At 38.3% G+C, this 23,528-nt stretch overlaps 1 protein-coding gene across 2 annotated transcripts in view; it reads right to left on the bottom strand.

Moving 5' to 3' along the window:
* Positions 1-608: 608 nt before the first annotated feature.
* Positions 609-23,528, bottom strand: part of LOC124172154 (zinc finger protein 271-like) — a 112,625-nt gene continuing 89,705 nt past the window's right edge. For both annotated transcript variants that reach the window (XM_046551568.1, XM_046551567.1), the window contains exons 6-8: positions 23,268-23,405; positions 18,491-18,563; positions 609-5,015 (exon numbers count right to left, since the gene is read on the bottom strand). In XM_046551568.1, coding sequence (XP_046407524.1) covers positions 2,797-5,015; positions 18,491-18,563; positions 23,268-23,405 — 2,430 coding nt within the window. In that variant the 3' untranslated portion in view covers positions 609-2,796. The remainder of the gene's footprint in view (positions 5,016-18,490; positions 18,564-23,267; positions 23,406-23,528) is intronic.

Raw genomic sequence — 23,528 nt, 5'->3', positions numbered from 1 at the left:
AATTGGAAAAGTTACACAAATTTATTTAATTAGCAAAATCAGTTATATACCTTTTATTGTGCACTAATAGTACTTTATTCTCAGCATAGGGACAAAATTTTGTTTATTTCCACCAAGCAATCATGGTTAATGCCAGGCAAATTCAGAACCAATAAGGACACGAAAATTGAAAAGAGACCTTGAACAAAGCACCTTTGACGGAAAAAACAGGCATGCCTTCCTCAAAAAATATAAGGCAAGCCGGCTGTTTGATTCTCAACTTCTATCCTGGGCATGTCCTTCTGCTGCCACAATCCTTCAATACATTCATCCTTACATACATTTCAAAAATAATAATAATAGTAATAATATTTATTCCACTTATTCGTATGTTACAAAGAGCATGTAAATAAAACAATAAAGTAGAATATAGGTACGTTGTGATCCTTAATTGGAGGTACCATCGTAACTTAGTTAATTAAAGCAGTAGTTGGTGCTGATTTATGACCATATAAAATATAAGAGCACAAAAAATTTTGATATTCAAACATGCATGTGTTAAGTTCAGCAGCGTAGGGAAAAAATTTAAATACAAAATAAAACATGTATTTGAATGAGATTAGAGAATATTTTAGAAACAATTGTAGGAATGATAACTTTACTCAAATGAAAATACAAAAAAATGACAAATTAAAATTATCAAGATTACACAACAACTTTTTAACAATTGTTCAATATTTTCAATCTCTTGGGATAAAAAAATGTTTTAATTAGTAAGAAACTAAGCCATAGAGTTTTGACTCTGTATCTCAATTGGGTGGGAACATGACACTTTCAGTGCAAGGAAAGTGTATGAATGTTTGAAGGCTTCATTTTGGGGCTTAGGTATACACACAGTTCCCGAACCTCATGGAGACGTCTTTTTTTACCGGAGTTTACTAGCATATTCAATCTGTTTTGCTCTGTTTTACACACAAATAGAAAACGTCATGAGTACCTCAAATGAAAAAAAAATCACTTTAGTCGTAAAACATTATGTTTTCGGAAAAGAGGCAACGAGAACTCAGTTTTACACTGCCCTTGTGAGTTTCTTTAGGCAATCTGCCAAGGCTTAATATGAGGAAGGTAGGCTCCTTCCCAGCAAGAAATGCCATATTGCAGTCTTGATTCAACTAGAGCACAATATACAGAACAACCTATTTTTTGGACATAAATATCTTAATATAAGGAATTACCTTGAAATCGATAGCATTTCCAATTCGATTATATTGACATGTTATTTCCAGGTAATATTTTCATCAATATATTATCCACTACAGTTATCCCAGATTAACTCAAAAAGTTAATTTGCCTAATTTCAAAACATGTCGAACAGGTTTTTTTCAGGTCACACATGAGACTTCTGTAGTAAACACTCCATTTTTCGAATAATTTCTTTTTCATTTGAATGTAACATATTTTGTTCATTTGCTTCATACAAATTTATATGAATAAAATTCAAATTTTATTCCATCGCATTCTATTTGTTTTTGTAAGTATACATCACATACATCACTCACAAAGGATGTTAGAATATTCCAATATAGAAATTTTTTACAACATAAGAAAAAGAACAGTCACCAAGATCGATCTCCAGGGGACTCCAGAAGAAAGTAATGTTTCTTGTCCATAACAGTCATGTATTTTCACATTCTGGATTCTCCCACTGAAGTTACTCCGGAACCATTTAGTAATGACTCCTCTCATTCCAGCTTGCAACAATCTTTTCAATAACAATGACTAGTCTACGCAAGCTTTCGTAATGTGTACATATTACAAAACTGCAACTTTCTAATTATTGTTGAGTGCATCAGAGATATCAAAACAAAGCTGTAAAATTGCATCTTCTGTACTTTTACCTTTTAAGAATCCCAATTGCTCGGAGGTAAGTAGTTATTGGTGCTAATTAAATGTTAGAGCTGAATTTAAATTTCTTTCCAGGACTTTTGAGAAAACAGGAAACATTGATATTGATATATAATTGCTAGCATTAGTTTTATCACCTATATTGGAAATCGGGACTGCATAACCTGTTTTTAATTGTTTTGGAAATTCACACTTCATCATTATCAAGTTTGCTATGTGTGTAAAAAACGGTACAAGACGATCATTTACCTTAATAATATTGGTACTCTTTTTATCATAACCCATTGCATTTTTAGGCTTAATTTCTTCAATAATTCTAAAAACCTCTTGAACGTCAGTTGGAAGGAAGTACAATGACTGATCCTCACCACAGCTTCAATTCACAGCGTATAATGACTTTCAATGCAAATATCAAAATACTGGGTTTACTTGTTAGTCTTTGAAAAGCTTCACTAAAATGATTGTTGATCTCACTCACTGTCTTCAGTGCAAGATACAAAAAAACGACTTGGTACGATTCCCATGGTATCATGGGAGATGACTGATCATCCCAATAGGTACTTTATCATTATTCATACTTCATTGCGAAGGTAAGAATAAGGTACTCACTACAGATTTGCAATTGCTTGATTTAGAACAACTTTGATATTTATATCGATAATCTTTCCAATGACCAAACATGTCAGTTGCACAGAGGTGGCCCATCTGGGGAAAGCAACACAACGTACGTAGCACGAATATTGTTCATCACTTGTGAGTGCTCATGTGGCGGTTGGGATAAGAACTACCAGTAAAAACTTGGTGCTTACTTTGAATGAATTGTTTCACAACTGTACGTGCACACATGCGGTGTTCAAGGCCATTCCTTGCAGTAAAGTACTTGCTGCAGTCCCTGTATAGAAATGATTAATCTCATTTATGTACACCCATGTGACGGCCAAGGTGAGCATTAGTACCAAAAGACTTGCAACAAATGTCACATTGATAAGGTTTCTCTCCGGTGTGTACTCGCATGTGTTTATACAGAGAAGAATTCTGAGTGAAAGATTTTTTGCAGATCTGGCACGAATATGGTTTCTCTCCCGTGTGTACACGCATGTGACCCTTCAGGTAACTCCCTGAAGCGTAGGTCCGGCTGCACACGTTGCATTTAAATGGCTTTTCCCCTGTGTGCGTCCGTACGTGACATATGAGAGTACTACTGCAAGCAAAAGATCGTTTGCAGATTCTGCATGAGTAGGGTTTCTCTCCCGTGTGAGTTCGGATGTGCATTCGGAGAGCACCATTCACAGCGAAAGATTTTTTGCAGATACTGCACTCATAAGGTTTTTCTCCCGTGTGTGTTCGCAAGTGTTTAACCCGTTCATGATTGATGGTGAAGGATTTGCCACACACATCGCAGGTATAAGGCTTCTCTCCTGTGTGAATGCGTATGTGTTTTACTAAGTCTGTCTTTGCAGAGAAAGACTTTTCACAATGATAGCACGAATAAGGCCTTTCTCCCGTGTGTGATCGCATGTGAATTTGAAGAGAACCTTTCTCAGAGAAAGATTTTTCGCAGATTCTGCATGCATAAGGTTTCTCTCCCGTGTGTTTTCGCATGTGACTTTTGAGATAACTTCTACGAGTGAAAGATTTTTGGCATATTTGGCAAGTAGAAGGCATCTCTTCTGTGCCTACACACACGTGACGATTCAGGTGACCAATACCAGTGAAGGACCTGCTGCACACGTTGCATACAATAGGCTTCTTTCCCGAATGTGTCCGCATGTGAACTCTGAGATTACTATTGAAATAAAAAGATCGTTTGCAGATTCTGCATGAGTAGAGTTTCTCTCCCGTGTGAGTTTTCATGTGACTTCGGAGAGCACCCTTCACAGGGAAAGATTTTTTGCAGATATTGCACGAAAAAGGTTTTTCCCCTGTGTGTAATCGCATGTGGGTCTTGAGAGTGCACATCCTAGCGAAAGATTTTTTGCAGATTCTGCATGAAAAAGGTCGCTCTCCCGTGTGTCTTCGCATGTGTTTAACCAAGGAATGCTTCTGAGAGAAGGAATTACTGCACACATCACAGATGTAAGGTCTTTCTCCCGTGTGTATGCGTACATGTCTTACTAAGTCGCTCTTATTCACGAAAGACTCCTCACACTCGTTGCAAGAATAAGATGTCTCGGTCATGTGTATACGCTTGTGTTTGGTGAGGTCCTTTTTCTGAGGAAAGGACAAAGTGCACACGCTGCATGAATATGACTCCTCTTTTCTTCTCACACCCACGCGATTACAAAGGTTTTTATTGCAAGATGACTTTGAGGATAAACTTTGTGAAGTTGATTTCTCTTCCACAGTAATACTTCTTGTCACTCGTCTCATTTTTTTCTCATCCTCTTTCCTGCCAGTGGTTTCTTTGAGAGGCTCATCCCCTTTTTCACTCAGCCCCATTCTTTCTCTCGGTAGCCCATTTAAAGTTTCGGAGGTAGTGGGTTCACAGGAACTATTACTACTTCCGCGTGATTGAGGGTTTTTGAAAGATACATCTCCTCCCATTGATGATTTTGCTTCAGTGTCCAAATTATCGCCAATTAAATGAATTTTCATGTGATTGATTAAGACATTTTTGTTGTTAAATACATCTCTGCAGTTGAAGCAATGATATGAATTTTCGTTTGACTTGCAACTATTCTCAGGATTTTTGATCAAGCAATTGTTTATCTCTTCATTGTCTCCCATGACAGTCTCACAGCCATTTGTGTCATTTCCTCTGATTCTGATTGACCTGAGGTTATGAGTGGTATTTGATGCATCACGACCACCTCTACTCCCAACAACCGTCATTGTGGTTACGCCTCCCTTGCTTTTGAGTGATTCGATGTATTTTGTATTGCATTGTCTATTAACAGGAATTGAGCTATTTGTTTCCTTATCAGTATCTAGAGCGCCACATATTTCCAAGTCTTCGTCTATCAGATTTCTTTGTATTCCAAAATGGGATGCCCCAACCTTGGGATCAATTTGTGTCACCAGAGATGCGAGATCAATGCATCCATCAATCGAATGATTCATTGCATTTCCTTCCGCAAGCAGATATGAAGTTGATGATGCTCCAATGGGCATTCCTTTGGCAGCCGGGGGCCCTAGAAAAGGATTTCACATTTAACTCAGATAACACAAAGTAAAAGAGTTAATTTTTTCTTAAGGTTTTCTTACGGAAAAAATTGATAAGCAGCTTATCGTAAGCTATGAGGCTTATATGAGGCAAGGGTAAGGTGTTAGGGAAGAATATGTAAGGAATGCCATCAAATATCCTCAGGCAACGTAAGTCACTTCTATTGGTATGCCTAAGGCGGCTTAAAAGCGTACTACACATGCTACGCGGCTCATTTCGACATGAATTTAAAGGCTGACGGTGAAACTGAGTGAGTCTTTATAAAGGCTTAACAACTAATTTAAGATTTTCCCGTAAATAGAAAAAATTAATAACTGTAAGCGACTGGCTAGTGAAAATATAAAGCGTAATGCAAATACTTTATCCTTGCGGCGGAAAGAAAAAAATAAAATCAGGGAGAACGGAACGCACGACCTTTGTATCTGTTGCTCTGTACTCTAACCACTACACCACGGCAGCTGATAAAAGAGAATGGTTAAGTTACCAGTTTGAAATCCAATTATGTAGAAAAACTTGTCTGGTATGTGCATGAAACACTGAAATTATTCAAGGTCCAAAGAATTTAACATGAATGAAGTTTAATTTATGCCTTGTTAACCTGATGACTACAATATATTTATTAGAGATTCCTTCCGGAATTTTTATATAATTCTGCGTCGCTATTCCTGTGAAATTATGTGTTTTTCTTGTGACCTCGATTCATACATGTGAATGATTTTTAAATCATGTCAGTTGTTTCTACTCATATATTAGAAGTGCCAAGAATGGAAAAATTATTCTTATACATAAATCCCTACATGAATGCTCAAAAACGATGGAGTCTTAACTACACCTTAGGAAATATTGAAAGTTTGGCATCCATTTTGTCATTACTCTGGATGTTTGTCGGACTGGCTGTAAGAGACCCATAACAAGCTTGCTTTATGAGCGCCTTCCTAATTTCTTCCTCTCACCTTATCTCAATGACTAATAATGTGCTGGTTGGGAAACTATCACAGTCAAACATGAACTCTAAGACTCATATTCCTAACTATAAAATTGATTTAGTGGAAGAAAAAAGCCAAAAATCGTGGGGTAAAATTGTATCCTGTCTTGGCCTTTAACCCGGAAACTCTTGATTAAAATCAGGGGGGAGAGAAAGAAAGGGATAGAAACACAAAACAGAAAAAGGAGGAAGACAATGGAGCTATCATAGAATGAAGCCAGAATTCCTGAGGTTAAGTATACATATACATTATATTTGATCCATAAATAAATAAATACATATACGTATCAAAGAAAGTCTAACATTGCATTAATTACATCATTTATAACTCCAAAACTCCAAAGGAATTTTTATATAATTCTGCGTCGCTATTCTTGTGAAATTATGTTTTTTTCTTATGACCGTCGTTTCGCTATCAGTTCATACATGTGAATGATTTTCAAATTATGGCAGTATAATGTTGTTTCTATTCACATTATAGAAGTGCCAAGAAATGAAAAATTATTCTTATACATTCATCCCTTAATGAAATGGCTGCACTATTTTCAATGATATTTCGTTGTTTTGATTCATCTCAGCCCTGGATAATAGAATAATTATTAAAAGAAAGACATTTTTTAAGTCTTGGAATAACTGCAACAGCTTGAAGTTGGTAAAAACTGGAAATTAATTTTTTATTTTTACCAATTTAATGACACAGCTTCGTAAATAATTATACTTCGAATGTTCGAAAAATATTGCAATTGTATATAAACAATTTACTTCGAGCTAATTGTAAGCTCAGCTCTAGTTGACACTTAACTATCATAATTGTAAACTAATCTCCAAGCTGTTGTTTACTATCGGTATTTTCCGTATTCCTGTCGACGAATTGAGCAGTTTGATTTCACTTCCTCGGAAACTTTGCAAATTCGTTCCATCGAGAGGTGAGCTCAGTAACAAAGTGTTCCGAAAAATGATTGATCACCACAAAAATCACAAACGGTTGATTGAGCGAGCGAGGAATTTTGATGTCCTAGAACGAAGATGTTGATTACTCAAACTTGTTAAATCAGGAATAGTTGGTACTCAGCATTCATTCAAATATATTGACTGAGAAACAAACAAAGACAGGAAGTGACCAATTACCCATCCAAATTTGTTATGTCCTTGGATGTACCTGGCTTGCCACGGCACAATTTACAGCTAAAGGTATAAGGCTCTGTGTTCATAAACTTTCAAAACGTAAACTAACCAAAACTAGGCAACGGAATGTTTTCGGTGATTAAAAAAGCTGATAATGAATGTGATTCATGGGACTATACTGAAACAGAAATTGAGGAAGTTCTCATTCCGAGGATTCTATGACACCAACTTTTTCCATAATAGTTTTTGAGCATAAACAAATTCAATTTCCAATTCGTGTAGCAGTTGTGATGACGATTAACAAATCAAAAGATAAATCTTTCATTGGATTTGCTGTTTGTGCTCATGTGATCACAAAAAAAACATGATTTTATTTTTTATAAGTTCACGAGTTGGTAAACCATTCGCTTTATCCCTTTCTTTGCTTCGCTACATTATCTCGCTTTATCTGGCACCTGATAGAAAAACAAAGAATGTTGTGCATCAGGTATATAAGGCCCTTGACTCAAGACAAAAAAACTGAATGTGAAGGGAACAGCATGGTACGTTTAAGCATGGGGCACGTTTACTAAGTGCACTTTTTCCAAGCTGAGTTACTATAACTGCGGCGCCAAAAGTCATTGCATATTGATGCTGCTCCTAGGGGCTGCTCTTCCACCATTTTGAGCATAACTCTAGCATTAGTCAAGCACTATGTTAACTTACCAAGTTTACGCAACAGACTTGGGCCTAATATCATTTTGTTTTACGGTTAAAAACACAAATAGCCAACAACTTATGCATAAAATTTTGGCCGATTTTGATTAACTGCTTTATAAAACCACAACGTCTAACATTTCTCATGTTTAAACATCAAAATTAGCGAATTCATTGATACTTATTTTTTTAAATTTTATCAACTTTTTTCCATATTTTATAATAATGATAATAATATAATAAGTGACAAATGATTAAAAACGGTGCAGCTGCTCTTGATTTATAAATGGTGCAACTAAACTGTTCATTGATTGTTAGGCAGTATGAATTTTCCCGGGTCAGCTAGAGTGTGTGAGCATGTATAAGCTTTCGAAGCGATTGCTTCTTTCTCAACATCTGAGGAACAAATGAGGAACAGGAGCAAGGGGTATGTTGGACAAGGGAAAGGGGAGTAAGGGGAGAAAAGTGATATGTTTTGGAATCTTGCGTGGTTTTCGTTTGGAGTTCATACATAGGTTAAGTAACGAGTCATCTCTTCGTTTTTCATTGAACTATAGTTCTAAGTTAACTTGCCTCGTTCTACCCTGTCTATCGAATAAAGAATACGTCTTTCTGACAAGCAATTTTGATACTTGTTTATCTAGTTTTATGAACTTTATTTCCATATCTTATTATAATTAGTCACAAATGATTAAAAACGGTGCAGCCGCTCTTAATTTATAAATGGTGCAACTAAATTGTTATGCAGTAAGAATTTTTCTGGGTCAGCTAGTGTGCGCGCGCATGTATAAGCTTTTGAAGCCATTGCTTCTCTTTCAACATCTGAGGAACAAATGCGGAAAAGGAGCAAGGGGGAATGTTGGACAAGGGAAAGGGGAGTAAGGGGGGGGGGGTGAGATGTTAAACCCAGGGAAGCTATCTATGCCAACCTTCTCAAATTTTGATTGTTTTTTCCCTGTTGTTAGTTTAAACCTGAATCAAGAAAAATGTAAAATATTGAAGACCCGTTGCGAGTATTTTGAGAGCGCCTGCATAAAAGTTTCAACATTGATTATAGCTATACAGGAAAATTTTTATTATATTTTTTCTACTTTGAAAAAGGAACAATGCGCGACAGGTTTATGATACTATAATGGGTACCTCGGCAATTGACCACCTTTTTTGTCTCCTCTGCAGGGACCACATCATTTACAGTACACTCCCGATAATGAAAAAATCGGATAATCCAAGGTTTCACCTAAATGTCTAGTAATGTTCACAATTTACGTTAAATAATCGATCCATTATTATTTATGCTGTTATTATGTTATTTTAGAGTGTTTCCCGGACTCATTGAGTGGTTTCTTTGGCAGTTCGCGATCTTTTTAGCGGCGACAACATGGTTGTATTTGTATTTTTAACGCTCCATTAAAGGCTTGATTTCGAAAACCACACATCCAAAAGACCTTGAGCTCTAGATTTACAAGTGTTGAAGATCAACCCTTTTCCCTGCAGTGAGTAACACAGAGCCTCACTCCTACAATGCAGGAGCAGTGGTTCCCTGTAGCACCGTTTGCTGAGAGCACCCTTCTTCATTGTCCCTTTTCACCTAGCTTGGTTGATGCATGATCATTTGCAGTGTGTGTCGCTCGCCTGTAGCGTTTAAACATGAGTGAAATGTCCTCTAAGTCGAATTGGAAAATAGTCAATCGATAGGTTAAAAAGCGAGTCACAATCACTAAAAAAAACATACACGCAAAAAGAAAAACTCACAAGGGAAAAAACTCAGAGCTTTCACAGGCTCCGACTCAATCTGAACCTGAGTGTGAATGAGGAGAAGGAAAGGATGTGTTGGAATGATTAGATGCTCAGCCCAGGGAAGCTACTGCCTTCAAGATGCCAAATGCACGCCATTTCGAGGATGTGGAGATTGAGGGCGGAGCCAGTGGGGGGTAATAACTGATACTTTTATACATTCAGGAAAAAGGTCATCAAGGGACAGACCACAAGTGTGGGTATTTATGCTAGGCTTTAGGGGGTGGTGCATTCGCCAACATAGAAATCAGGGCAGATGTTGCGATGAAGGAGGTACATCAGACTCCTGATTATCCGGCTACGGTTTATCGGGGTTGAAGATTATCCGTGATTTTTCACCCTCGCTCAATTTTTTCCACTATCATTATTTTAAAAAATGGGACGTAAATTCATCGGAATTGCGGCATTAATGCTAGGATACACCGGCCTCATTATTTCCGTTAGAATTCCCTTCGTAAAACGGAAGCGGTCACGCGCTAGCTGCATTCACAGGAGCTCCGTGTTACTGTGTTCCAAGCCTCTCCGCGCTCCTCGATCACGGATACTCGTCGCGCAGCAGTTGCGATCCGTTCAACTTGAGCGGGATGCGACTGCGCGGCGTGGTGCCTGACAGTGTAATTTCCGACGTCGAGCAGTGGTTTTGAAGAATTCGTGCAAACCACGTTTCTGTATCTGTGATCACACAGATGTGTGCTTTTCGAAACCAGAAACATTAATAACACTTATACAACTAAAAATATCTAGAACTTAGTTTTAGACTCTTAGAAGTTTTAGACTCATACCTTTACTATTACTGGAACTAATTAAAACTTCTCAAAGTGTTTTTTATTGTCCCTATGTACAGTGGCGGAAAAAATTAACGCAAAGCTCGTTGGCGTCTGAGAGCGGCCAGTTCAGGAACTACTTGTCTTCCAAAATTTTGCCCTGGTATTGCTCTTATACAACCGGGAGTTTTAAAAGCAATACATCCCTTATACCAGGGAAATAATCATACCCGTCGCATTATGACAAGGCGCAAAAGATCCAGCTACGAATTCTTCGCCATATTCTCATAAGTATGCTTCGCCCTCGACTCACCTACAATGGAATCTACTCTCGTCGGGACATCAGTGGACACAGCCGACATATTGGGCATTGAGACTGCCATAGAGCCCGATCGTTCCGGTGGTGTAGTGGGTAAAGTATCATGCTCCGAAGCTGAGGATCCGCGGATCAAGTCCCAGTGACGGATGACTTGATGCTGCACACACACACACTCTGTAAACATTTTTCTGATCTTAAACTTCGCAATACCTATCAATAGGTCCATAGGATGTTGCATGGCTATTGAATTCTTACGCGCTTATTTATTTGTTGAAAATCAACCACCATATTGCATAACCATTTGGGCATTTGACTGTGGAGTGAATTTTGACTACCATTTCCGCGTCGTCCAGCACCGCTTCAAGGCCTCTAACTATTAGCTGCATGGGCTGCACTGTACATCATGTCCATGTACCTAAGAACACTACCTATTACACCAAGGAACACAAGTAAGATTGGTGGGAAAAGTAATTAAACAGTGAAAAAAGGAAATAAATTTGATTTGTTAATTAAATTTGAAATTACATTAACGTGTCTTATAAGGAAAATTAACGTTGCTCAGGTAAAATCTCAATTTAAAATATAACCCCTTTCTAGTAAAAGTAAACTTAGGTTTAAGCCTCCTAAGAGCATTCTTTAAAGTCCAATTATACTATTAATTTCACACAAAAAAGCAAATCATAGAATATAAGACCATATATTACCAATGACTACAACAATTACAAACACAGAAACATGTTCCGAGGAACATCATGGGCTTGTGTTCCTTGGTACAAGAGGTAGCCATTTTTAATGTGGGCTGAATTTACTGTTCCATATAACGTCTAAAATACCATATAAGTATGGAAAACCCACAGAGGAAAATCATTCATCTTGACTGGGATTCGAACCCGGATCCCTCGATTTCCGGCCGAGTGCTTTAGCCAGTAAAGCTACTGAGGCGTCATTCTCCCCTGTGGAAATTTGTGGACTATACCGGATAAGGTGGTATGGACTGCTGAGCATATTGTGCGACTAACAGTACAGGTAGCACAGCCGGAGAGCAAAGCCCGAACTTTGAACACGAAGAGGTGTTCGCTCCAGACTTATTTAAGTATACCGGGACTAGACACGGTGATAACTTTTACGGAGCCACCCGCAATCACCAATATGTTGATTTTGCTGATTCTACTATGGCCACTGTTGGAGTGATCAATTTTTGGTAAAAGACATCGATACGTAACCAAAACTTTTTACTTTTCAGCGTCAAGAACTTCAAGCAAGCATTTTCTTAGGAAACATAATCCAAATGAACTGAAATTGACCTATACTACACTATAGTGCTTCTTTCGCGTTATAGCTTACTCTTAAAGCCCTTAGGTCAAAGCACTTGCCGATAGTTTCAAGTGTTCCTAGGTAAACTATACCCTAAGTACACCACCTACTTGCAAGCTTGCACTAGCTATCTGCCCTGTGGATGGAACACGACTCGAGTTCTGAAACGTCAGCAGAATGGAGAAAGATCACCCGGCTGGAAGCCCGAATAGCCTTCCTTGACTTATTTAAGGGGATGAGATTGACAGCTTTCTAGGTTGTTCACTAAAATGCAATGTATAAATCTCATGACTATTATAATGACAAACCCATTTCCTGAAAAGATCCCCACTGCTCAATCTATTACTGAAATTTTGAATTTCTCCTGAATGAGTTTTCAATTAACTATTAAAACGTTTGAAGATAAAAGCAATGCAAATAAGAAGGAATGGGCGGATCCTTAAATTTTCGGAGCCAGATCTTTCGGATCAGATATTTTCGGATCCAAATAATGCATTTTCAAATTCCTGACGCTGAGATTCCTCTGATGATTGCTCAATCTCTCGGGAAGAGTCACACCATGTGCCAGTCGTATTTTGCCTTTTTTATTTTCCACTGCTGAAATTCTCCTACGTAACCTCTGCGAGACCTTTCAAACAAAACGGTTCATGAGTAGGACAAGAATCGCATGCGACGGCGCCTTCGAAGATAGAATCGGAACTCTTTCCACCCTTATGGGGCGTTGCGTTCACTGAAGCTATTATTCAAAATTTCGGATCCAGATCCGATGTCTTCCGTGACTTTGGATCTGATGTATCCAATGAAGGGAAATAACCGCGGATATTTGGATCCGAGGTATCCGATCCGACCATCCCTAATTAAAACATTTGAGGATAAATGCAATACAAATAAGGGTTGAGCTGCAAAATAAATGCAAGTAATCATGTACCACCAGTGGCGAGACAGATAAAACTAAGAGCTACGAGGGCATACTGAAAAGTAAGGTCTCAAAAAAACACAATTTGCAAATCCCCAAGTCGCCATGTGGAATATGACAACAGCACTGCATTTGAAATCAATCGATTCAGCTTTGACTTTGTGAAAATCCTTGTTGAAATGAAAAATAAACAACCTTGGTAACTTGAAAATGATGCCTCAGCATTGAAACGTGTCGTAACAATAAAAACTTCCAGTGAAAAGTTACCAAGGTTGTGCATTATTTATTTCAGCACTGAATTTCTTGGTTCTTACACCCAAGTGTAGAATCACCCATGCGGTCATAGTCTGTTCAGTAGCTACATAGCTGTACTTTAGGATGGAGCTCCCACTTAGCTCACCCACTGCGACGGCTGCCTGTCCTTACGCTACTGCACTCAGTTTTTTTGTCTTCATAGGATTCTACCCCCGAACGCGGAGGGCGCAGTAGGCGGTGGACGGAACGTATATCCCGAGCGGCAGAGAGAGAGAGAGGGAGAGCGGGGAGTCGTTCCTAGGAGACGTAAGCATGAGGATTACCACAGGCAGTCAGCCATTTTTACTGGGAGTGTTTTTTTTCTTTTTGTCGAGGCTAGTGCCAGGAGTGTAGTTAGTTGAGGTTAAGTGTATCCCTTATTTGTTATCCCATGTCCCCCCCATATTCCTGGTGATGAAAAGGGAGTGGTTTGGTCGAATAGCGTGATCCTCCAAACTTACTGAGGGAATTACTCCATCCAACAGGGGAGTTGTCACCATTCTGAGTACGGGCGGAATTATTTTTTCCCTTTACGCAGCATCCCATACTGGTGCCCAGAAATCAGTTACCTTACGACAAATCCAGAACCACGGCTTAACCCACAGCTCATCCACTTCACCACCAAGTGCAAACTACTCTCAGTCACTCGATAAAAGATTTTACTGATTGACATTCATCCCTAGTTGATGGTAGTGTACGGTGAGAAGTATATAGACATAAAAAATGTGAGGAAATGCTGCCGGGAGTTTTCTGTTGGATGGAAAAACGTCCATGGTGAGCAGCAGTCAGGGCAAGGAATCAACGGCAGCTTAATTGACGATTTGGCATGCAATAACCAGAGAATTACTCTTCATGAGATAAAGGAAGGTCTGCATGAAGGCTGTAGCTACATCTCTGTGCGGAACACTGGGTCAGAGGCCCTCCGTTACGATGCGTTTTCTGCCAGATGAGTCTCATAGGAGTATGTCTGCATCATGACAGTGCCCGTTCACATGTGCCATATGAAACGACCATCCTATTCCATGAATTTGTTTGGGATATCATATGCCACCATCCTTACCACTCTGACATAGGCCGAAGCGAATACCACTTTGTTTCCCTTCCTCAAAAAACACCTAAGGGGACAGAAATTCAAGTCAGACGATGCAGTGCAAGAAGTAGTGGTCAGTTAAAAATACAGGGAGAGCAGCACAACACAAGAATTAAAAGGCTAGTAACAATAATGGCAAAAAGTAATTCATCCTCATGGCAACTATTTAGAAAAATAGCTAAATGTTCCCCCTTTCCAATGATGGAGGCAAAGTTGAAAATAAACTGATTTTTCTGGATTAAAAAAATAGGAGACCTTAAAAATATTACGGAGGCTTATGCAGTGAGTAATTTGGTGATTGTTTTTCGGGTTCCTTACGCTTTGACTCATATTTGTGGACAACAAAAAAAGTAACTAATCCCAATCAATGCCTTTCGTTTTCTTTGATGAAGGACACGACCCTTTTCTTTGTTAAACCAAACAAAATACAATAGCCAACCCCTGGAAAAAAGTGAAAAGGATTGGGCTTGTTTTACAATTCTACCTATATTACAGTGGAACCCCGATTTATCGTTCCCGCATTCATCGTTCGCCGCTCCTGGTCCCAAATTAAGTTCCGTAAAGACAATGTAATTTTTCCACGCATCTATCATTCCCTGAAGTATCGTTTTCCCGCATTGATCATTTGAAGATCGCGGTCCCGTCGTATAATTTTCCCGCATCCATCGTTTGAAAAAAATAAGACGAAGTGTTTACAACGTGTTGTTTATGGCTAATAACGACAGACACAAAGTTTGAATCTTCCCCAGGAGATTGAAATTTGATAGGGAGAAGCCGAGTGCCGTGGGATAGTTACATTAGCGCATTTCCCAAGATCCGGTATCCCCCTCCATTCAGCACTCGTCTCCCCCTGTCTGAAGCTTTCCTCTTCCCCGAAACAAAAAAAGGTACCAGCTCGAGCAGGGATCGTATTACGACGACCTTAGCTTCGAAAGAAAATATAAAGTTACTCGAGAACAAAAGAAACCTTTTTCACGCTTCCCCCTTTCTCGACCGCTGACTTTTTTTTAGCTGACTCGCTTCAAAGATCCCCACCTCTGGAGGTCAACTGCTGCATAAATCACCGATTAGCCCGAAAGGTGGGTAAAAATGAATTTCGGCAATTGGTATTATATTTTTATTAGATTGAGATATTAGTGATGTGCACGTAATTCAAAAAAGAATTATACCAAACACGACGTATTTCTAACGTTATTTAACCATTTTAAGCAAGGAAATAGTTGGAATAATAAGATAGTGATTTCTGGCGAATATCTATATTCTCGCAGCTGATAGTGAGCTTCACGGCAGTTGATGCGGATTTTTTTCGAAAACAGGTAGTCTGGTTACAATTTACGAGTTACGCTACAAGTCTCACTTGTCTGAGGTGCAAACGAAGCGGATGTCTTCTCAGGATGTTTTGTTTCTCCCTACTAGCAATCTGAATTCATCTGCTCATCTAGAGCTACGCGACTTATTGTTAGAAATGAGTAGGTAAGTTGCCTTCTCTGTAGGATAAAAAATTTGCGCAGTCTTATGGTCATGCTTCACCCTCTGCAGTAAGCTCTGCTTACGCCGTACGCGATAGCATTACTAAAAAATGCTATCGCTACGGCATTACTAGTAGTGCCGAATTTCACCTCGTACGAGTGGTTCCGTACTTTCCAGGGTGGGTTGACTTAAAACCGGCGAGTGTTTTCCGTGTGGGTTCTATAGAGTCCGGTTTCATATTTATTAGTTTTATTCTTATTCGTCTTCGGACCATGGCCCTTTCGAAGACACGAGTGAGAACTTTAAAAGATAGACTGAAAATAATTGAAGAAAAGAATCCGGGCTAGAAATGCGTGAATATTACAGCACGCCTCGGTATATCCGCTAGTACATGACGGCTGGGGTAGGGGTGGAGCGAGATCCCTGGTGAAAACAAGAAGTGGGATGAAGCCGAGGATCAGTTGGGCGTGCCGCTGACGATTAACGCCACATTGCCTCAATCATATTAAAAATTTAATTGCAAGAAAGGAACATTTCAATTAATAAACTATTTTTGGCCTTCTTGATCCACCTCATAACCAATCACTGCGACGGCGAAATCGGTTGTTTGAGGCATAACACGCACATTTCTCTCGTAAATACGTGTACTTGAAATAGCATTTGATGGATAAGATTTTTTACATCGGACAGAAATGCATAATAGCAGTGAAAATTCCGAGTGGAGCGAAACATTTTTTAGCAAGGCGGCGTGTTCCTTCAGGATATTTGAAGGAGATATAATCCGAATCAACAATATGACCTAAGTGTTTCGATAAAGGAATAATATTCCTGTAATCAGCTAAAATCTTTTTTAAATCCATTGATGAATGTCATAATTCGCAAAAATCCAGCGTTTCCTGGGACAAAGGCAACCCGGGCAAACATTCCCGCATTGATCGTTTACCCCCATTGATTGTTTTTTTCATCCATCCCCCTGAAAAACGATAAATCGAGGTTCCACTATATATATAATTTTCAACATTTTTGCTGGACATTCCTTAAGAGGGGTCTCGATGATAATCACTCATTCTCAGAACCAAACCTTTTCTACCCTTCCTAGTGGGGACTCGGCAATATCTTGGACTCCAGAGGGTAGTTGGGCTCCCTTCTTTTGGAGTTTATAACCCTATCAGCGGCATTGGTTTGCAGTCACTCATGCTCTGTTTATATTAATTAGCTACATGGATAACTGTTGCTCGAACGTAAATTGCAGACTTTCAATTTAATTCCTTGTTTTACTCTGAGAATTATCGAATTTTGAACAAAGCTCTACCATCAATATTAATGCGGCAACAATTTCCATGTATTGTTTATACCAAAATCGAGATATATGTTAATATTTACCATAGAATTTCATTCAAAAATTGTGAAAGCAGCTCAAAAGGCAAATAATTCAATTCCTAGTTTATATTTTTTGAGAAAGGAACAAATATTTATTTTGCGACATGACTGGACGAACAATTGCATGACTGCAGTCCCTTACCGCTGCAAGGGGTGACATAAGACGAGAGGTCCAGGAACCTGCTCCTGGATTTCGAGGGTAAAGCCTAAGCCATGCTGTGTTGGGTCCTGAAGCAAAGACATCGCAGACCCGTGACCCTCATAAATTGGGAAGAGCAAGGAAATGTATATATTCAGCATTCGTTCAACTGTGTAGGAAAATCTCCGATCAAAATTTGTGGCTTTACGCCTCCCCGGTCAAGAAATGTCCAGATGCATATTTTCATCTTTAGTAGGGAAAAGGTTAAATACTAAAAAAATCAGTAGAAAAATATTTTGCTTGGGAAAATCATTATAAAAAACCATATAATTACAAAAACATTTAAAAGATAACTTCTCTCCCCATTTCAATTGGCAAGCAAATTAAAAAAAGAAAGTATGGAAGGATTTCTATTTCATTAGCTTCATCCTCCACAATCATTTACGACAATAGGGTAGTTTCCTTCATTAAAGAAAACGAAAGGCATTGATTGCGATTTGTTACCCACCGTTAGTGTATTTATAATAAACAAATGATTTGGTTTTAGAAATCCCAGTTAATGCGAATGGCATTGGTCAATTTTAACCGCATTTGAAAAAGGGCAGATTGGCACCCATGCGATTCCAGCATGACGTGACGTCACAGGGACCTAGTTTCTATACAAGTAGATAGGAGTTTTACATCATCCAGCATTACCAATGCATGCATGAGGCACAGACCTCAGAGAAACATGTCTTAATAATCACCTATTAAAACTGGCTATTGTCAGAAAGTTTCCTTCGTTTGATGAGGTATTATTAATCCATAATTAAGCCAAGCACTACCTGCTAGCAGCGTACCCTGCAACCTGCTAGCAGCCTGCGCCTAGCAGCGCTCAAAGCCTTGCCCTTAGGTCACCTTACTCTGCAGCAGCAGGAACCAGAATGACATCAAACGGGCTTTTCCGGGCATTCATACTTACTGTTAGCCGTCGCATTTTTGCATGCTTGAAAATTTCCACTTTTCATTTAATTGCGAAAAAATAGATATCGTGATTTAAGAATCTATAACTGTGAAGCGCATACTCCAGGAGTAATAATCTTTCGATTTAGGAAATAAAAAAATAATAGGAAACCACCCTATTCCTTCATGTATCTATTTCCCTTTTGAGCACTCACCCAATGCTTCTGTTGTAGACTCATGGGCCATAGTGATTCCCTCAATTGGCTCCCCATCCTCCATAAATGTTGGCTGAAAGTAAGAAATTTAGAACTTTTTTTGAAAGGCTCGACCAAATAATTTATAAAACGTATTGCATCAAAATTTTTGAGGCCCTCCAAAGTATTTTCTCAACAAAATTACTTTCTTACAACACTCAGAAAGTTCAAAATTTTCCCACAACTCTCAACCAGGAAGTGGTCATTGAATAATATTACATCTGTATCGTAATATTATAGTTATTAGATAACTCTTCCAGTGATGTGGTTTCGTATGCTACCCTATCATAACTAAGGTTATATAGGTGATAGTTTCATCTCTGAATTACAATTATAAGTATATGTACTTCAATTTGCAGTAGGAAGTTCAGCAAAGCACAAGGAAGGAAAAGGAACTCAAAATATGTTACCAACAAATTAAAAGTCATTATTCTCTTGCCAGAAAAAGTGAAAGCATAATTTTGAAACGAGGCAATATTTTTGAAAAAAAAAACATCACTCTCAATCAAGTAAAAATCTGTACAAACACAACCAAATGTCGTCTTTTTTGTCCAAGTAGAAACTGGATAAATATGCACTTATTACATAAAAATTCTTGATTAATAGTTTACAAAACCTCACTTGAAACCAAAGTCATAACCCAGCCATTGCAAGATGTCCAATGTACTTCCACTTGACATCCAGAAGTCTCTTATGGACATCTATTAGATGTCATTTAGATGACATCCAATGAGGGTCACTACAAATACATCCATTTGGAGGCTCTAGAATGCTATCTGATGGACATGATATAAAATAGATCGTATATAATATAAATTATATAAATTTATGACTTCTTAAAGTTGCTGGAGATGAGTATTTCCACCAGCAGTTCAAGTCATCAGTCTTGAGTTTTCCTATTCCTGTAGGCCAATTTTGGAACTAACACCCATGACTTACAACTATCTATCTATCGACTTTGATCGATTTAGTCAGAAATCAAGTACCATCAATACAAGATGGTAACTGGCAACATATTACCAGTGCTATGTGTATTATCATGAACAATGTTGATGTACTGTCACCCAAATACAGTAGCAGTTATCGGCATTGAGTAGTGAATCAATGATCATCTGACAGTGCAGTGTATTTTTTTGATTTTGTGGAATTTTTCCAGATTCCTCCAAAGAGTATCAACGGCTAATCGGATAAGCAGATTGTTTATTATTAAAATTCGTATTTGTCAGAGTTTATACTAATCATATGATTGTGAACCTGTTTTTACCAAGTGGATTCCTTAAATGTGTTGACTAAGCAGATATGTAGTAGGCTCAAGTTAAACTTTGATAACTAATCAGATGTTATCATTGCACTAAAATCAAAAGCTTGCTTTTTATCAAATTATATGTTTACTTTGAAAGTGCGATTCCTCAAGGCTGGAATCTACAATAGAAATACAGTAGCTTATTTTAAAAATTCCAGGTTTGATACAGCATGCTTTTTAAAAGAGAACATAAATGCAAAAAATTGAGGTTTTGCAATTACCACAATCACAACATCTGATTCTATGAGGAAATTCGAGTAGGACGACAACAGTTTTCCTCTCATGGCACCAAATCTTGTAATATTTTAGGTTAAGTAGGAATACCAACTATGTATTTGCCTTGTAAAATTTTGAAACTTGGTTAGCCTAAAGAAAAATATTTGGGCATCAACCACTGATCGGATAACCAGATTATTTGTTATTAAAATTCATATTAGGCAGAGTTTATACTAATCATACAATTGTGAACCTGTTTTTAACAAGTGGATTCCTTAAATGTATTGAATATGCAGATATGTAGTAGGCTCAAGTTAAACTTTGATAACTAATCAGATGTTATCATTGCACTAAAATCAAAAGCTTGCTTTTTATCAAATTATATGTTTACTTTGAAAGTGCGATTCCTCAAGGCTGGAATCTACAATAGAAATACAGTAGCCTATTTTAGAAATTCCAGGTTTGAGACAGCGTGCTTTTGCAGAGAACATAAATGCAAAAAAATAAGGTTTTGTGATTACAACAATGACAACATCTGACTATGAGGAAATTTGAGTAGGAGGATATCAGTTTTCGTCTCATGGCACCAAAACTTGTAATATTCTAGGGTAAGTTGGATTACAAACTATGAATTTGCCTTGAGTGCAATCAATGGATGTTATGAAAGCCTATAAGAATTTGCAGTAAAATTTTAAAACTTGGTTAGCCTAAAGAAAAATATTTGGGCCACATTGTATTAATGTTTCATTTTTCAAACTTTACTTTGATTTCACGCTTAGAGTCAAAATCTGGTCGGACAATTCCATTAAAAGAGTATTCAATAGAATATATTATCAAAACGATGATACGTTTAATAAGAAAATGCAATCAACAGTTTCAGAGTTTGTCTCCAAGAGTTTGGCATGAACTATATACACACATTCAAGAAATCCGCTTGATGAAAATGGTCCTCAATATATAGAATATAAAATCTGGTTAGCAGGAATTTTAATCATCTACTAACCTAGGAGCTGATGAAACAAGTAAAAGGACTTCAGTGGTTGATACCCTTTGAGGGACCTAGAAGGATTCAAAAAAGGCAAACAGAAGGGGGAAAGAAGCCTTCCTTCTCTTTTTCTTGGTTTACCAACAGAAGGCCCTGCGCAGAACCCCCATTGACATAAGGCCTGGCTACGAAATCTCCTGCTGACAAAATGCCCAATGACAAAATCCCCAGGTGACAAAATACACAATGACTTTTCACTTTTCTTGGGCTGAATCATGTTTTCACATCTATTACCATGTTTCTTTTGACAAAAAAACATCACTTTTTGTGAATTATTTTTCTGAAACCTAACCTAACCTGAATGGGCTGAAGCATCCTTTCAATTTTTAAAACAATTAGGAGAACAATTCAGTAAATGATTGAAGTTGACATTTCCATACAAATTTAAATATTATTTACAAAATACATTAATAGATAACTCAAGTTTAAGCAATTAATTGTTTTTTATTTTTGTTAACTTATTTTTTAACTTTTTCAAAACTACATTTGTAGCAACACCTTGTAAGTAGCTGCGGGGATTTTGTCACGGTGATTTTGTCCTGGGCGTTTTGTTGCTGGGAATTTAGTGAACTGACACCTTTCTCTCAACTTATCTCTCATCCTCAGGGGATCCTCTCCTGAGGATGCTTTTCAAAATGTCGGGAGAAAAGGACGGAATTACCAGGTGGGAAGCCAAAGAAATCTTTCTTCAATTGCCAAATCCTGAAAAAGACATGCTCCGAACGTATAGAAGTGTGACATTTGGACATCTATCAGAAGTCCAAAGGACATCAAATGGATGTCAGCTAGTACATCCAATAGATGTCCAATGGACATCATTTCAGTGGCTGGGAACCACAAAAGACTAAACCATAGGCTGCTCCTTATTTTTCAGAATTTAGAAAGGTTATGTTTTTCTATTCTCAAAATGATCCAAATGAGGTTTAAATTCACATGCTAAAATTGGGTAAATTTAAAATTGCAGGAGACTATGCCACAGGGGCAATTAGTACTGAGGAACTTCAATTGAGCTTTTTGGGACAAAAAAGCACTGTAATTGCAGAAAAATGAAAGTGGAATCCTAAATGCCAAATTTCCGTTTGTTTTGACCTATCTCCAATCGTTTCAGAGATATCAACTGTCATAATGTCAGCCTCCATTGGAGTACTACCACACACTGTGGCACTGCTGACATGGCCAGTGGAAACTTCCACTATACCCCCTCCCTGCCCTTGGCAAAGTCTTTGCCCTCACAGGTAAATTAACATTCACGTGCTAAAGACTTGAACATGCTGTTCCTCTCGTTCCATTATTAATATTGGTAAAGCTTATAAGATAACTTTTAATCTTTCCAACACCATCCTACATGCTGGGTACCATCCCTTTAACCTCAAGTTGAGTTGCAACAAAAAAAAAGGAACAAACAGCTTATTTTGAGATAAGAACACTTATTTCAGTTATTTGTAGCTTTGAATCAAATGGGTGACTAATAATACTGTTTAGAAGGAACAATTTTCTATCATTTACAACGATTAACTCTTTAGCTGTGGGAGCGTCAACATTTTTCTTCCACTTTGTGCAAGACATGAGCGGGGAAGATATTTTTCTCTCGACCCCGGGCGTGTGTCTAGCAGGTAGTGGACCCTCCAGGACTGCCCACACTACCCCCTGACGACAGACTACAAATATACCTAATACGTCCTTGGTAATTATGCAGTGATGGAAGACCCACCACCGACATTTTAAGAAAGAGAGACCAAGGCATTCAAATAAGTTTCCCTGGCTAATGGACAACAGCAAGATAAATACATTCCTAGGAAATGCAAGGATTTGTGGGCATTGTTTTCATCGTGAATGCCCCGCGGAGAGCAGGGAGCTCCCTCTCTCTCAGAGAAGGGATAATACACGTAGCGCTCCCCATGGTGAGGGTACACAGTCCTCGAAAGACACCTTTGTGCTCTCTGCCATTAGGTTGGGACGAGTTTAAGCAACTGCAGAAAGGACGGCAATAAAATCTTAAGGAAGGGCTGCCAGTGGTAAGAAAATCTGGTGGAACGTTGAAAAATGCTTTTCCCACACTCACTATGCGGACTGTTTAAAAACGTTCCCACAGCCTAAGGGTTAATATTTAGGTTTATCACCAAGTACCTCCTTGATCAATTAATTTAATTGGATTACAGGAATTTCATACATACCTCGGCATTATCCTTGGGAGATGGTTCCTTCTTGGCCCCAATCAGCTTCCAATTGAGATCTGTCACCATGGCTCCTGAGCTCTCGACTTCCTTCTCCTTACCATGGGAAGATGTAGAGGCTTGGGCCTGCAAGAGAATCTGCAAGCATCATCATCGACATATTCAGTGCAGAGTGTGTCAATTGACGTGGTCCCGTCTAAGCTGAGATAGGGAGCACGTCAATTGATGTGCTCTCCCTTTCTCCACTTCCGTACATGACCT

Source organism: Ischnura elegans (assembly GCF_921293095.1).
Source record: "Ischnura elegans chromosome 13 unlocalized genomic scaffold, ioIscEleg1.1 SUPER_13_unloc_1, whole genome shotgun sequence".
NCBI classification, from domain to species: Eukaryota; Metazoa; Arthropoda; class Insecta; order Odonata; family Coenagrionidae; genus Ischnura; species Ischnura elegans.
Note: the sequence above shows the minus strand (reverse complement) of the source record. Positions and strands in the feature narration are given on the sequence as shown.